We start from the raw sequence: 17360 nt of genomic DNA, 5'->3' as shown, positions 1-17360 counted from the left end.
AAGCAATGAAAATCCAGAGCAACCATAGATAGATAGATAGATGATAGATAGATGCAAACTTAAGAAAACCATGCTTCTTCCGCATCTATCAAAGCAAGCACAGAAGAGCATTCAAGCAAAGGCCATGATGTCTTATCTTACTTTGTGCAGTCCGGTGACCTTGGGCAGATACTCCACAGAGTATGTCTTGTTCTTATCGCTGTCAGGGGTCACGAGTGCCTAGGAGGTAAGATGAGTGACAGTTAGAGAAGGCACCGGTATGAGTAAGTGTGCTGTGCTCGCCAAGGGCCCATGGCAAGGTGCCAGGCCAGGAACCTGCCCTGGCTCTTCTCTGGCCCACCACTCCTGCAGGAACCTCTGAGAGAAGCAGCCTGAAGTCACGGAAACCAAGTCACATTAGCACACAGGTAAAACCAAGTCAGGCCTCTCCATCGTCTCAGGGCTGTTACCCTTCCAGATGAGAGAGACTATGAAGCTAGTAACCTAAACCTTTCTTGGCCCAGTAGTTATTAAGAGCTTATGAAACACCAAGCCCAGGAACAGGTACCAAAAATAAATCAGGCACAATTCCTGCCTCAGTGGGAGAAACAGACAATTACGCCGATAAATGTAGAACTTCAGATGGTGCTAAGCGCTAGGAATAAAATACAGTCTTAAGAAGACAGGGAGACAGAAGATGCAGTATGTGCAAAGGTCCTGAGGGAGGAACCAGAGGATGATAAGCATGGGGAAAGAGCAGGGAATCAGTATTGCTACTGGACTGTATTTTATCAGTAATAATAGTTAAATGCGATATTTTATTGTATTATATAATGTGTGTCCTTGGGTATCAATTTATATGATACTTTAAACACAACCCTTAGGCAAGTGAATTTAACTGCTCTAAGACTCAGGATTCTTTTTTAAAGAAAAAAAAAAAAAAGCTTTTGTTTTGAGCTTTAATAAGAAAAATAGAGACACAGTCCCTGGCCCTGTTATAAGTGCCAAAGTTTCCATGGGATACTAACAGGGGAGGCAGCCTCCTCCAACATACCTCCTCTTTGTTCCCTTCTGGGTCCTCAACAAACACCATGACATCACCTTGCCCGGCGCTGATTGTATCCACGGTGAACTTAGCCGGCTGCTTCACCATGTTCCCAGTGGGCTCGATACCTGTTCATGGGTTTACATAAGCACATTACAAACTGGGTCAGGCCCCAACAGTGTCTTCTTCAGGGAAATGAGACAGGAAACCCATTCCTGCTTCTGCCATGTGAGAGATGGTGACAAACCATGACGGGAATAATCAGGTCAAAAACTCACAAATTTGGGGACTTCCTTCATGGTCCAGTGTCTAAGACTTCACGCTCCCAATGCAGGAGGCCCAGGTTTGTTCCCTAGTCGGGGAACTAGATCCTACATGCTACAACTAACACTCAATGCATCCAAATAAATTTTTTAAAATAACTCAAATCTTGTCCTTGGTATTTAAGCAATATTCGGTTCTGAAATATTCAGAGAACTTCAGTCAAAAGGCTACATTACATGTCTGTGAAAATGATGTGGTAACTAGAAGTAGGGCTTGCCTTGGGGAAGCAGACAAAGTGTGATTCATTTTTTGTTAAAGACCATTTTTGTTTCTTGTTCTGTTTTTGGCCGCACCATGCAGCTTGCAGGATCTTAGTTCCCTGAGCAGGGACTGAACCCAGATCATCACAGTGAAAGCTCCAAGTCCTAACCACTGGACCACCAGAGAATTCCCTAAAGATCATTTTTGTATTACTTAAAATGTTTTAAATATTGTACTTATTTTTAATTCAATTTGTAAATTGAATGATTGAGCAAATTAATTTGAGATAGAGTAGCATACAAGTGTAAGAATTAATAATACCCTTTACCTAGTTCCCCAAATGGATACATCCTACAAAACTCTAGTACAATATCACAAGTCACGGCACAATCAAGATACAGAACATTTCTACCCCACAGGGAACTCTCCTATCGATCTTTCATAGCCATCCCTTTTGTAACCCTTCACAGTACTAACCTGTTCTTCATCTCTAATTTTATCATTTGTAAAATGTCATATAATGGAATCACACATTATATAACCTTTGGGGATTAGCTTTTTCCACAAGCATCATTCTCTGCAGTTTCATCCAGGATGCTGCCTGTATCAAAAGCCTGTTCTTTTTATCATTGAGTAATATTCCATGATATGGATGCACCACTGTTTATTTAACCATTCACCCAGCGAAGGACATCTGGGTTGTTTCCAGTTGTCTATTACTGATAAAGCTGCTATAAACATTCATACACAGGACTGTGTGCAAATGTTAAGCTTTTATTCCTCTGGCTAAATGTTAAGGAGCGCAATTGCTTGGGTTTCTCTCAGTTTCTTGAAGCTGTAGGTTTATGTTCTGCTTTTTTTTTTTGCCAAATTTAGGAATTTTTCAACCATTCAAGGAATTCACTACAGTGCCAATCTTCAGACCCAGGATCCCTAGCTGCTTTGCCTTAAATCTCTTTCTGAGACTCCTTACATTTACCCTGTAGAAAATTCCCAGGGGTTTTAGTTGTACTTAGTGGGGAGCATTAGAAAAAGTACTTCTATTCCATCTTCCCGGAAGTATTACTTTTTAAAAAGTTTTTGTTATTATTATTATTATGGAGAATCCTCAACCGATACAGACATGGAGAGATACTAAAATGAATCCCACGTACCTATCACTTAGCTTCAACTACTGTCAGTTCACAGCCTGTCTTGTTTCACCGCTTCATTCTCACCTCTTTTCTCCTCTTGTATTATTTGGATACAAATCCTAGTCCTCTTAGTTTTCATCCATAAACATTCACTACGTATCTTTAGAAGATATTTTTAGAATGCCCACATCAAAAGATAAAAATAATTCCTTAATAACATCAAATGGAATTCCTTAATAACATCAAATGTTCAGTGTTCAAAGTCCTAAATTATCTTGGAAGTGTCACAAAAATAAATAAATAAAATATTTTGAATCTTAAAAAAAAGTCTAATGAATTTTTTTTAACAGTTTAAATAGGACCAAATAATTTTCACATGTTACAACTGGTTGCTAAATCTCTTAAACCTTATTTACTCCCTAGATTTCTCTTCATCTCTTCTTTCCCATTGGTCTGGGTTGAAGACACTGGGTCATTTGTTACTATATCTGGATTTATATTAGCTTTCCAATAAATAATTTGAGAAAAACTGGTAATAGATAGTTACATAACACACCCTGTTAGGTAAAAAAATGCAAATTGAAGAAAATATACAGTTTGAACTCATTTCAGCATAGAAAAATGGCTGGAAAGAAATACCTCCAAATGGGGCTAGCAGCTACAAAATGGGACTTTCAACTGTTGTTTTCTAACTTTTTCTTTTGCTTAAAATTTATATGAAAATTATGTCATTTAACAAAGATTTGATCATGCACTTAAAACATTTATAAATATCCACTCCATCTAACTCCAACAGCCTGCAAAGTCAGCCTATCCAAAGCCAGAGACTGGGCTCCTCTTCTCTGGCTAACCATGGTTGGTTAGGAAGCAGAGCCACACCTATTTGGGAGATGATGCTTCCCGTGCAGAGAAACCACTGTTCCCTAGGATTACTCAGAACTAAATGTGCTGAGGCCTTCCTAGGCAGTGGATGCTCCATACAGAACCCAGGTTTCATTAAAGTTTTCTGCTTGTCCATGGATACATGCTTTCAGCATGCTGAACCCTGCCAGGGAGCCCATCACAAAGGCCTGCTTGTGGCTGTAGGTTCACATCTCGCTAGCCTTCCCTCCTTCCAGTGAATGGGTCTCAGTGAATAGATCTGCAAATGCTGACCAGCTGGTAATTGCAACTTGGTCAACACCAACTCTTTAAAAACTACAAGATGAAACACTCTCTATGTCTTGGTTCTGTCAGCAGAAACAAAGCAACATGGCCACACAGGAGAGAACAAATTGCCCCTCCCCTTTGTCTCATCAAGGACAAGGTAATACCTAAGGTGCTGCCCATGTGGCCTCACATGTGGCCCTGTTCCCTAAAATGACCATTCTGTCTTTCTACTTAAAAAAAAAAAAAAATTTAAACATAGAATTACCGTATGATCCAGCAATTCCACTTCTACATATATCCCCCCAAAAGTGAAAGCAGGGACTCAGATACTTGTATGCATATGCTCACAGCAGCATTATTCGCAATAGCTAAAAGGTATTAAAAAACCCTGAATGTCCACTGACAGAAAAATGGAAAAACAAAATGTGGAATATGCAGGCAACAAAATATTATTCAGCTTGAAAAAGGAATGAAATTTTTATACATGCAACAACATGAATGAATCTTGTAAACCCTATGCTACATACAGTAAACCAAACACAAAAGGACAAATATCAATACTATATGAGTCCACTTACAAGGTACCTAGAAGAGGCAAATCCACAGAAACAGACTGAGGCCAGGAGAAGGGGACAACTGAGGATGAGATGATTGGATGGCATCACCAACTCGCTGGACATGAGTCTGATCAAACTCGGGGATGGTGAAGGACAGGGAAGCCTGCTGTGCTGCAGTCCACGGGGTTGCAAAGAGTTGGACACAACTTAGCAACTGAACAACATCATAGAAGCAGAAAGTAGAATGGCACTTGCCAGGGCCGGGGTACGTGAGGATGGAGAGTTGCGTTTGGTGGGTACAGAGTTTCAATTCAGGAAGATGCAGAAAGTTCTAGAGATGAAGAGAGGAGATGGTTTCATAACACAGTGACTATATGAATATACTTAATGTCTTAGGTGAACCTAAAAGGAGTTAAATTAGTGAATGTTATGTTATAGGCATTTTACCATGGCACAAAAATACAAACGATACATATATATGTGTGTGTGTTTCCTCCCTAAGTATATAAAACTTACAGAGTCAAATGAAGGAAATGGCAATGACTAGCCACATTCCTTAGCTGCAGCAAGAGGTCATTTTCTAGAAAACAGCACTGTGAAAGGAAACCGTTTCACATTAACAACAGGGAAACTGGATACCAGCGATAAGCTTATTGCAAACAAGCACTTTATGCCTTGATTAGATTCAATCCATTTGACCAATTTTGTTGACAAAGAGATTTGGCTGTTTGCAACTTTTCTGCCTTTAAGGGAAGCATAACCTTTCAAATCAGATTCCTTATTCCTGCCAGCGTCTTTGACTAGGGCTTAGAGAGAAAGCACTTTTAAAGCATGCATGGACGTGCCAACCTTCACTCGACTGCACTGTGGCTACAGCTGTGAACAAAGTCCCCTGTCTCGATATAACACAAATGATGGCACAGAGCCCACTTCATTGCCAGAAGGACTTCAAATGGCAAGTAGGCTGTTCCAGAACTCTCTGTCCTCTTAATCATGCTGCAAAAGACGAGAACGGGGCTGAGAACAGTGCACACTCAGCACGCTGCCCTGGTCGTGTGTCCTTTCAAGACCAAGCTGATGCCAAGTAGGGCCCTGCTAACTTCAAAGGGAATGAGTGGATAGACAAGTGCTCTACATCTTTAGAAAGTCAGTGCCATTAAAAAAAAAAGAAGAAGAAAAGAAAGTTTGGGAAAATTATTTTAGATTAAGAGTTTCAGATAAAGTAACAAGCAAATGTAGAAAGTGAGTCTTAATCAGATCCTAGTTTGTAAAACAAGAAAACTGTAAAACAGACAACTGTAGGATAAGAGAAATTTAATTATAAACTGCATATGAGCTGTTATGAAATTATTGTCCTATTTTCTTATGTGTGATAATGAATACTGTGGTTACATAGAGGATGTCCTCCTATTCTTAGGAAAGGTTTGCTGATGTTTTGAGGAGCAAAATGTTACCATGCCTGCGATATATTTTTGAATAGTTCAACAATCACACACATGCGCGCACACACAGAGCAAGAGGACACATTAGAATGTTAAGAGCAGTAGGCAGATTATAGGAAATCTGGGAAACCATGGGAAATACTTTGTGTGTGTGTGATCCTAATTGCAATTATGAAAATACAATGTACTCTTCCCCCTCACCACAGAAAAGAGAATAAATTGTATCCTGTCGTACTAATTTTTACCAGAAACCACACTGGGCTGAAATGCAACTGTTCTCTGTAAATAAAGCTAACAGGCTTGAAGTCAGGTGCCAACCAGAAAACCAAATTCCTCAGAATACCTCTGAGCTACTCTATCATTTTGAGCAGAACACTCCTGGCAGCTGGCTGGGAGATTATAAACAGGATGTCTTCGCAAGGAAGTTATCTGCCAGGGGTTAACAATAGCTCCCACTGCATCTGGAAACCTGCACAGCTTTCACATAACCAAAAGGAGAAATGAATCAGCAGTCAGAAGACCCAGGCTCCTGCTGCATCGCACCATGGCGATCTGGGAGACCTCGCCATTCACCTTCTCCCTCCACTCCAACATCCCCTTTCCTTTGTGGATTGGGCCTCTGATTGCTCATCTGAAAAATGGAAAGAATAGTCCTTTCTTCATCTCAGGGTTACTGCATCCAAATCACAAAGTACAAACTCATCCATCTCCATTACATTAAAGTAGCACTGTTCTTGGAAGCCTAGATTCACAAGACAGAAAAGGATAGAAATAAACACAAGGACCTTTAGGTATAGAAGGAAATTTTTAAAAAGCTATCTGACAAAGAAGGCCTGGGATGTCTTTAAATATTAAGCTTACACATTCTCGATCCTGAATAATCAAGATCAGTGGCTGATTCATGTTGCTATATGGCAGAGACCAACACCATATCATAAAGCAATTATCCTCCAATTAAAAATAAATAAATTACAATACAGAATTGTAAAGTAAAATAAAAAATAAATTAAAAAATAAAAATAAAATAAATTTTAAAAATAAAAATAAATAAATAAATAAATAAATTTAAATTAAACACAGAAATAAAAATGAATAAATCAAGACCAGAGGACAAGCCTCAAATCCAACATGACCAGTGCTTACCTCTACCATAGGCCCTGGCTTTCTTGGGGTTGAGTTTGGGTTTAAGGGGAGCTCCAGGCTTGAGCTTGGCTTTGGGGAACTGGGACAGGTAAGTCATCACTGAGTGCTCATCCACATCCGGGTGAATAATTTCTTCAGGAGTGATGACCTAGAATAATGACAGGGTAGATGAACACCCAGAACATAGCACTTGCAACTACTGAAGTTTTTGCAAACATCTCTTAAACCAACAACTACAAGTATAAAGAAATTGAGTCAGCTTCTCAATAAAGTGAAACTGCATCAAACTGGCATGCCAAAATTAGTTTTAGGTTTTGTTTTTTTTTTTTTTTTTAAAAAAAACCTTTTAGAAGTTTCACCATTACCTTTGGAAGCTAAGGACCTTCTCCAGACAATTCTGTGTGTAAACTGCCAGAGGTTCAAACCTCCCCACAAAAAAGGCTACCCACTCTCCTTTCCAGAAAGGCTAATCTCTATCAAGTAAGGAAGAAGAAGAAACAAGAACACATGGGATTAAAGCAAATTGCCAAAATATTTGCTCTTTTATCTAGTATCTACATTTCTATTTACTCAGCTTCTACTAAAAAAAAAAAATTAATAAAACCAAAATGAGATAATGCAATGACATTAGATATGTGGTCTAAGAAACAGACTGAATGCTTGTGTCATCCCCTAATCCATATGTTAAAGTCCTAACCCCAGGTGTGATGGTATTAGGGGGCAGAGCCTCTGGGAGGTAAGTAGGTCTGGATGAGACCATGAGGGTGGAACCCCCACGATGGGACTGGTGCCCTTATAAGAAGAGGAAGAAAGGCCTCAGCTCAGTTTCTCACCACCACCTAAGGGCACAGCCAGAAGTCAGCTGGCAGCTGTGTGCAACCCAGGAAGAGAGCCTTCACCAAGAACCTGGTTTCTTGGCACACCTTTATCTTGGACTTCCCAACCTTCAGAACTGAGAAGTAAATAAATGTCTGTTGTTTAAGCCACCTGGTCAGTGGCATTATTATAACAGCCTGAGCTAAGACAGCTCTCAATATGTTTAAAGCCATTTTCAAAATAGGAAAGGGGAAAATTTCTTCTGACATTCAGCTTAGGAGCAAGATTAGACCCTTGCTAAATAGGTGGACTCCCTGAAGGTGTCACAGCCCCAGTTCCACCACTTGATCCAGTCCTAATTAGCAAAAAAATGTTCTCCTGCACCCAATAAGCCATACCTCTTCGGAGTAACAGAAATCTCTCATGCACCAGATCAACCAAATTCAGATTAACAACATTATGTGCCCAGCTTCCCTCACTCCATGGTAAAAGAAATGAGAAAAAAAAAAAACCCCAAACAGGAAATATTCTGATAATTAGCCTGCGGCAACAAGATAGCTATTTGGGTTTGTACACTTGCCTCCAATACATTCCACAAAATACAGACGTGCATTGATTTGGCATTTCTTCTCGGCAGCTCCTTCAACAATTTTACACACTGCCAACATCACATTAATGCCAAAAGGAGATGGATTTCGGTTTAAAGGGAGATGAAAAACAAATCATACCACGTCTTAAAGGTGAAAGAGTCAAGGAATGGGCCTTGGAGCAGAAACATGATGCCAAAACCAAACCAAAGAAATACAGGCAAGATTTTCTACCTTCCAACAGATCCTGATACAAATACACTGACCTCAGCTCTGAATACCAACTTAAGACCTTAACGGAGTCTGTAATGAGGTCATCCATTGCCTGGCACTGGCTACCCATAACTTTTCTTGACCGAGTCTTTGAACATGGGAGTCATGCTGTCAGGAGATGCTATTTAAACTCCTTGGAGGGCTTAGAAGACTGGACCTCAACTAAGCAACGTGGCTACAGGAGATGGTGTCCAAGACATATTCAATTCCTAAGTTCCCTTGTTATATTCCTATGTTAGGATTAAGGGCAATACAAATTCTCCCACCGTTTCCATTGATAGCAGATTATCTTGGTTTACATTTCTTTAAAAGTTCTAAGTGACTTTCTTAAAGATACTGGATTTACAAATGTTTCATAGCTAAAAAATGGTCAAATATTGGCAATTTCTTATGGTTAAGGTCAAGATTTGCAGTCTGGCTTCCCAGCATGGCCTCTGTGATCTTTGGAAAAGAAATATATGAGAAAATCTGTCACATGTAACAGTAAAGATTTTTAGGGAATCTACAAGTACCTAGGCGGTGCAATGATAAAGAATCTGCCTGCCAGTGAAAGAGATGCAAGAGATGTGGGTTTGATCCCTGGGTTGGGAAGATTGGCTGGAGTAGGAAATGACAAACCACTCCAGTATTCTTGCCTGGAAAATTCCATGGACAGAGGAGCCTGGTCGGCTACAGTCCCTGGAGTCGCCAAGAATTGGACACGACTGGCAGACAGACAAACAAGTATCTAAGTCAATGAGAATCTATTAAAATGGATAAACTGAGAAAGATGGAAGAGGGCCCCAGGCAATGCTCCTTGAAAGCTGACCACTGAGGAGGTCAGATTGCGTGCAAGACCACAGGCATTCACAGGGCATCAGAGGAAACAGCTCGGTGGGACATGCATGCTTGTACACGTACCTGTGGGACGCCTAGCCAGTCGTCTGCCTGCTGCATGGCTTCTCGTGCATTATCCACAGGCTTTCGTGGATCCCAGGATTCCCAGTCTGGGCACAGACCTGTTAACAGCACACAAAAGATGCTGTTGGTGTTAACTGACTAAAGAGGTGAAAGCAACTCGGTGCCTAAACTAAACTCACTCAGTCTCTTGAGAAAACAGTTTCTTCCAAAAATCTTAGTGAACTATATGCATTCTGGGCCAAATGTATCATGGATATGACTATGCCAGGGTAGAAATCACTCTGCCTGAGCTGAGACTTCTTCAGGTTGTTCTTCTTGCATTCAGATAGAGATTATCCATTCCTTGATGGGGTGGTCTAAATAAACAAACAAAACCTATAAAACCATTTGGGCCTGGTGTCTTTTAGGAAGTGAGATTTTTTTTGACACATCACACTCAAATAACATCAAAGCCACAAGTTAAGGGCTCAGTCCCACAGATTCCCTGACCCCTAACTCATTCATAGCTGGGCTTCTGACGAACCAGCTACAAATCAGAGGTTCCTACCACCCCCTCCTCAGGTTGTATCATTCCCTAGAGTGGCTCACAGAACTCAGGAAAACAGTTTACTTACTGGGTTACTGGTTTATTGTAAAGGATCTTATAAAATGGAAGAGATATATAGGGCAGGTAGGAGAAGGGGCAAGGAACTTCCATGTCTTTTCAGGCATGCCACTCTCCCAGGATCACATGTTCACCAACTAGAAGCTTCCCAAACCCGGTAGTTCAGGGATTTTTATGGCAGCTTCATTATAGCACTGATCACATCACCTCACGTTAGTTAGTAACTCAGCCTCTATCCCCTCTTCCCTTCCTGGAAGTCAGGAGAGAAGGGCAAAGGTTCCAATCCTCTAATCACTGGTTGATTCCCCTAACATCCAGCCCCCATCCTTACAGGCATTCCAAAAGTTACCTCATTAATAAACTTAGGCATGGTTGAAAGACACCACTTGGTAAATTTCAAGGGTTTTAAGAGCTCTGTGCCAGGAAAGGTGACAAAGACCAAACATATATTTCTTATTATAAGTTACAATATCACAATTCCAAGCCTCGACATATCTACAAAGACTGGACTAGCATCCTGTATATTTAAAACATTCACTTGTTCAAAGATCTAAATCTAGAATCATCTCAAAATCTTTTGTATGCACAAGAAGTACAGGACTGGACTAAAAATCCCCAGGTTTAAACTGGAAAGAGGCATCCTAAAATGTGTCTTTGCATGAAAGCAAGGAAGAAGGCACTGGGAAATGAACTAATGCTGAGCTTCTAGTTGCTTCTGGATGGCACAGTTTACAGGCTCTTAAGGAAGACTGGGGACTGCGACCATTCTCCTTCCGTCTCTCCAGTTGACACCAGCTAGTTGCGTACATTGAGAACCACTAGCTTACTTAATACTAATGTGCCCAGCATATACAAAGCAATCAGTAAATGGAAAATATGATTGTTAGAGTAGACTTTTTATTAAAAACAATTTTGGAGGTGCACATAAACACAGGCTCTGTTTTTTCTATTGAGTGTAACAGCAAACTCTACCCATCAATCTAAACCCTCCAGTGAGGGTAATTACTACCTTGGTGTACATTCAACCACTCAGAAAAGAGGAATCCATCAAGGGTGGAAAAGGCTCCAACTGGATCCTGACCAAGAACTATTTCATAGCAATGCAGAAAGAAAAGGGTGGAGAAAGCCATATATAGTCAACCCAGTGGTTGATAAAAATGGGTACTTTCCACTCAATAAATGTTTTGAGATTTTCATGCCAAACCACCTAATAGGGCACATGCTGAAGCCAACGGGAAACCAGGCACCCACTGTGGGAAGAGGGGGAAGAAGCAGGACTTGGGGTCTGGAAGCTAAACTCAAGGTCTGCTTAGAGCATGAAGGCCTTCATTCAGAATTGGGGTAAATAACTCCATGCTCAAACAAGTCTATGGAAAGTCTCGTAAGACTTTTCATCAGAAGGCAAATGAAGCCATTTTTAGTTCCTTTAGATACCTTGCAATCAGCTAAAAACCAGGACAAATACAGCAGTCACAGGGAACCTAGCTTTCCCACTGAAAACCAAGAGATTTAGGGTCAACAATACCCCCACTCTGGAAGACATGGCTCAGGCACTCACCTGGAGCACAGCTGTCCACCAAGGCTCCCAGGGCTTTGCCATCTTGCCAGTTCTGGTTGAAGTTGGTGATGGGCAAGTACGGGATCTTGTTCTGAATCCACCCGAGCAGCCTCTGCTTTGGCGTCTGCTTCTTGGCATCATCGTCTCCTTCATCCTCCCACACGGGCATGGAGATGGAGTAGTGGAGGATGAGCGTCCACACCAGGCCCAAGATGAGCTTCAGGTTCCCATCCACGATGGCTTTGCTGTCTGAGCAAAGAAACACAGGCAGGGTCAAGCCTCTAGTCACACAGGTGTGAACCCGTCTTTGTAAGAAAGTAAATGAAAACCTCAACTGTTGGAGACCCACACTGAGCTATTTAAGAGTGAAAGGATGTCATACTGGCATCAGTTTCAAAATACTTGAGGTGCAGAGATGATAAGATTCCAAAACGTTAACCAGCGTCAGCGGATCATGAGTACACGAGAACACATTATTCTGTGTTCTCTATTTTTGATCGCTGTTTTGGGTTTTTTTTTTTGATGAACAGATGGGATCTCAGTTCCTGCCCAGGGATTAAACCCACACTAGACCCGGGTTCCCTCATAGCTCAGCTGGTAAAGAATCTGCCTGCAATACAGGAGACCCAGGTTCGATTCCTGGGTCGGGAAGATCCCCTGGAGAAGGAAGTGGCAACCCACTCCAGTACTCTTGCCTGGAAAATCCAATGGACAGAGGAGCCTGGTAAGGCTACAGTCCATGGGGTCGCAAAGAGTCGGACACGACTGAGTGACTTCACGTTCACGTCCACATTCTGTACTGGAAATGTGGATTCTTAACCACTGGACCACTAGGGAAGCCCCTCATTGTTTCTATTTTTACATGCAATTTAAATTTTCCATTATAAAAAATCTTCTTTTTTAATTTCAAGAAATCATTTCAGAAATATAGACAATAAAAAGAGGTGGCTGTATTCCGGTTAACGAGGCAGTATGCCATCTAACAGATTGTGTATACACATATATGTATTTGCTGTCCTGAATTTGTATTATACTATATGAAAAGTCTTGAAATCTTTCTTTTCACTAATCACAATGTCACAGCTATCTTTTCCCTATAAAAAGATACTCTGGTACTTCTCTGGTGACCCAGTGGCTAAGACTCCATTCTCTCAATACAGGGGGCCAGGTTGGATCCCTGGTCAGGGAATTAGATTCTGCATGGCTCAACTAAAAAGATACCACATGACAGAACTAAGACTTGGTGCAGACAAATAAATTAAAAAAAAAAAAAAGTTGTTTCTGTTTACACACCCATCTACAGGTTTCAGAGGCCATTTTCCCTCACATCTTACCAATACTGGGTGTTACCAATCACGTTCATCTCTGTTTCTCTGACAAGTTAGTCATTCATAAAAGAAGGTCACTAACAGTTGAGCAAAGTGTTGCCAGGAGGACAGGTGACTAGACAAAGGCAGGGCCCCCTTTCTAGTCATTTCCCAGCTTAACGGGACATGCTCTGCCACTGGCCAGCCCCTCCTGGAACTCTCACTGAAACTGTTTCTACTTCCCACTCCCCTTGGCTTCCCCGTGACTCTTTCCTCTTTCCAACCTCCAACTACACCCACCAAAATTCAAACATTATCTCCAAGATAACTATCTGTCTGTCTCTCCATTTCCTACACCTTTTTCCCACCAAACAACCGCTGTTGCAATCCCCTATTCTGCCAGGACCCCAAAGTGAAAATGTCAGAACCTTCTTGGACTCTCCTTCAAAGCCCTGGTACAGTTCCCACAATTCCCTCCCTACCTCTTGGCAAATCCTTTTCTACCCTGTCCCCCCAAATATGGGGCCCCTCCTCCCCCCTCTGATTCCTCAACAGCCATGAAACTCCACCATTGTTCACAGAACCCAGAACCATCCTTCTACCTATATGCTTCCCAATTCACCAATGGCCTCTGCTGCCCAGAGTCAGACTCTTTAAACATTCAGCACCTTGAGAGACCCACATAACCTCTACCCGCTTTTCCACCCCGTCACCATCACCCACCACCCTCCACAATCCAGGCTCAAAGACTCCGCATTCCTGAAGCACATCTTGCTTTGAACCCCCTGGACATCTCCACCTGTTCTGTATCCCCTTTGACAGGAAGGCCCTTTACCCTAACCTCCTGCAGGATAAACCCTGGGTCACCATTCCAGGGCCATATCTATTACAAACAGATAGTGTGCTTCACTACCACCAGCCTATGTGTGGTCTCACCACTCTACCCTCAGCCTCCTCCGACCCCCAGGGCTGTGAGCACCGGACAGGGAGTAACTGAGCTTTCTTCATCTTGCAGCTCCCCACGCCCTGTCCCTCCCTCGCACTGACCACAAGCCACCTGAATGTTGGTTAAACATACATCAAAATCCACTGAATGAAACTCAACTGCAACCACATGAAAAATAAACTCACATGCTCTGGAGGAGTAAATGGCATGCCATTCAAAACTGAATGGGTGGGGATTTCTTGTTTTTAATCAAACTGTTTACTGTTATGTCCTCTTACAAAGGGGAAAAAAAACCCACACCCAAACCCACAGAAATCAAAGGTAATTTCATGGTTACAGATTCAGTCACAGCAAGACTTGATTATATAAAATGACAGAGTAAAGAGTATCATGAACTGGCTGGTAAGACACAGTGAATGTAAGTGATCCTCATTCAAAGTTAAGGCACCCAGGGATTTTCTACCTGATGAACTGTATGACAAACGTTTACACATGACTGTCCAAATAATTTACAGGACCCAGTAACAAACGAAAATGCAGGATTCTTTGTCCAGAAATATCAAGAATATCAAGACGGCAACAGCAGAGGATTAAAGCAAGCACACAGAACTCTCGTGAGTATGGGGCCCTGTACAGCTGCCCCGTCTGTGCAACCACAAAGGCAGCTCTGCTTCTGAGGTCCTGTGGTCAATAAAAGAGCAGCGATCTGCATGAAACACTGAACCCTGTGCAGAATATGAGCAGCCAAGGTTGCTCATATTCATTCTGCTGGACCAACTGCCAGTCCCTGACCATAACTGAGATTTGTGGATTAGATGCCCTGTTACAAGTCTGTCTTTAAAGTGCTACTGATTAGTGAGTTACTACCTATGGATGGCAAAAAAAAAAAATCGGGTCAAACAATTTTCCATGCCCATTTCCTTTATTCAACTTAAAGAGCAAAGAGCAGTCTTACGGGGGGAAGGGAGGGGATAGAAGCAGAAAGTATGCGTACTTATTGCTAATCAAGGAAACGGGTGTACCGGGCAGGGTCAGATCTTGCAGCAGGCAGTATCTGAACAGGTCAGAGTGTCACCCAGCCACGGGCATCAATGTGCAAATCTCAAACTTTCCTGAGTGATGTGCTAACTGCTTTACAAATGCAAACTTGCAGATTTCATCCATAAATCAAAACATGAAACCAGTTTGCTCTATTTTTACCCAGCTTACACATGTTGGTTTCAAGGAATGAGACACAAGTCTTTTTCAAAATGATTTTGGGGGAAATATGACCCAGTAAAAGTCGGAGTCAAATTTATGAAACGTACAACGCCCAGAACGTCTGTTTCCAATGAATTCAAGGTGGGTGTTCAACCGGGAAAGCCCCCATTAAGGTCTCATTGGGATAAATGATACTTTCGTTCTGCTATTCTAAGAAGCTGGAGGGAGAGCGGTCCTCATTCCAAAAGCGATTTTGACAGGTGAGAGTTCAAATGCTTCACCGAGCTCTTGGAACAATAAAAAGATGGCGACTTGCCCAGAAGGCCTCCCCCATTCCCACCCACATGAAATAGGAGACTCCCTGGGCCTTGAAAATGAAATGCTACACAGTGTCACAGCGTCCATGCGTAACCATCACAGCTGACTACAGAATTTGCAGCCACGAGCGTGCTCTGTGATGTTTATGTCGAATGTAAACACGGAGCAGAGACGTAAAAAGAGGAAAGGGCCAGGTCAGCTGGAAGCCTCTTGGGCAGCCTTCCATCTTCTGAGGTACTGAGAGCCTCTTTCAGGAATAAAATAAGGCAACGCCCAATCTCCTAGAATCTGCTTAGATTGGGTTGGCAACTGGCCCCAAGTTTCTCCTCCCCGAATTCAACCAATCACAGTCCCCACATAAATGGCCCCAGACAACACTAGCTCTCAAGCCACACACACCTTTTGTGAACATACCTTCTGCAGCTACTTCAAATTAGCCTGAGTTATATGTAAGTGAGGGTAATGTTATTGTGTTTATGTTTGTTTTTTGGGTTTTTTAAAGCTAGAAAGTTAAACCCAAGCTATGACAAATTCTAGGATGGGATGTTTTCATATCCTTTCAGCACATCAGTTCCCTAGTCCTGGTAAGCAGCATTTTGGAACGGGTGCAGGTATGAGGATAGAAACCAGCTACTCTTAGGCAATCTTCAGCAGCATTTTAGAAATACCTCCTTTGTGGACAAGTCCCCTCTAGGTCAGAGAGACGGTGCTGTTTCATGTCTCTCTACTCTTACAAGTAGAACTGTGTGGACCCACACAACCATCACTCCCGCTACCTTCACGATGTCAACCTTCTCTCCTGGCTGTTGCCAGGGTGTCAGAAGTGGGGACCCAGGAGGAAAGGCCTGGGGGGGACACCATCCCTTATAAGGACAGCAAGTCACTAGTCACAGTGCAGCCGGCTGCCAGGTCAGAAGCAGACGACATGTGGCTGAAGGAGTCCAGGACAGGTAGGGGTTTCAGGAAACCTCCGTCTAATGTGCTCTTGGGGACAACTCATCAAGGCCATGTGTGGGTGCTCAGATGCTTCAGTTGCGTCTGATATACTCTGTCTCAAATCATGTAGCCTTGGGCAGCGGGTGGGCCTCCTCTCAGCCCAGCATCACAGTCACTGAACAGGACCTGTCTGTCCTAAAAGAGGCCAGGCAAGTGATGGAAGGAACCCTATTCTGGGTCCCAGAATAGGACTTTTAGGTTGTCCCACCAACCTAAAGACTGAAAAAAAAAATCCACTTTATTTTTCTGAAAAGCTCTTTGTCATAGCAGTTTGACTATAATAAGAAGATACTCTGGGCTTTAAAGACCTGAAGTCACAAGGGCCTATTCCCATTTATGTCAATAAGATAAAATATAGACCACAATGAAATAAGGGTGGATCGGGGCACGGGGGTCAGCTGGATTTCCGATTTTGTTTTTTGCTCATGAACTACTCAAGGATGACAAAGGAGCTGTTTGAATGAACACGTCTTACACATCTCTGCATCAGGGTTCAGTTAAGAGCGTTCATTCAGAAGGCCTTTTCATGCTAGCAATTTTTCATGAGAAGATTCAGTAGACCAAGAGTGGTCATTGGTGTTGGCACATGAGGTGAGTTGAGAAAGGTGCTGAGGCCCCATCTAGATTCAGTGAGAAAGACTGCTGAAATGGATTACTAATCCTACCATGAACAAGGCATGAGGAACATAGAGACTCAGATTACTGTGCAGATTAGCAATGTCTGCCCTGGGCATGGCATGAGGAATGGTGGCTAGGATTTCTTTGCAACAGAATAGAGTAAACCTTCTCAAAATCCCTGATTTGAGGTTTCATCTATATGTCCATAAAACATTTCTTGCATGTCACTTTAGATGTCAAATTTTCTAACTTGCCAGCTACTCC

General features: G+C 42.2%; 1 protein-coding gene across 8 annotated transcripts in view; it reads right to left on the bottom strand.

Annotated features, from left to right (window-relative positions):
• The window catches only part of FLNB (filamin B), a 138194-nt gene that overhangs the window by 67478 nt on the left and 53356 nt on the right, over nt 1-17360 (bottom strand). For all 8 annotated transcript variants that reach the window (XM_040246478.1, XM_040246475.1, XM_040246476.1 and 5 more), the window contains exons 2-6: nt 11712-11960; nt 9550-9647; nt 6974-7121; nt 1034-1152; nt 142-219 (exon numbers count right to left, since the gene is read on the bottom strand). In XM_040246478.1, coding sequence (XP_040102412.1) covers nt 142-219; nt 1034-1152; nt 6974-7121; nt 9550-9647; nt 11712-11960 — 692 coding nt within the window. The remainder of the gene's footprint in view (nt 1-141; nt 220-1033; nt 1153-6973; nt 7122-9549; nt 9648-11711; nt 11961-17360) is intronic.

The sequence above is a fragment of the Oryx dammah genome, unplaced genomic scaffold, assembly GCF_014754425.2.
Source record: "Oryx dammah isolate SB20612 unplaced genomic scaffold, SCBI_Odam_1.1 HiC_scaffold_9, whole genome shotgun sequence".
NCBI classification, from domain to species: domain Eukaryota; kingdom Metazoa; phylum Chordata; class Mammalia; order Artiodactyla; family Bovidae; genus Oryx; species Oryx dammah.
The sequence above is the reverse complement of the archived record's forward strand: the minus strand, read 5'-3'. Positions and strand labels throughout refer to the sequence as shown.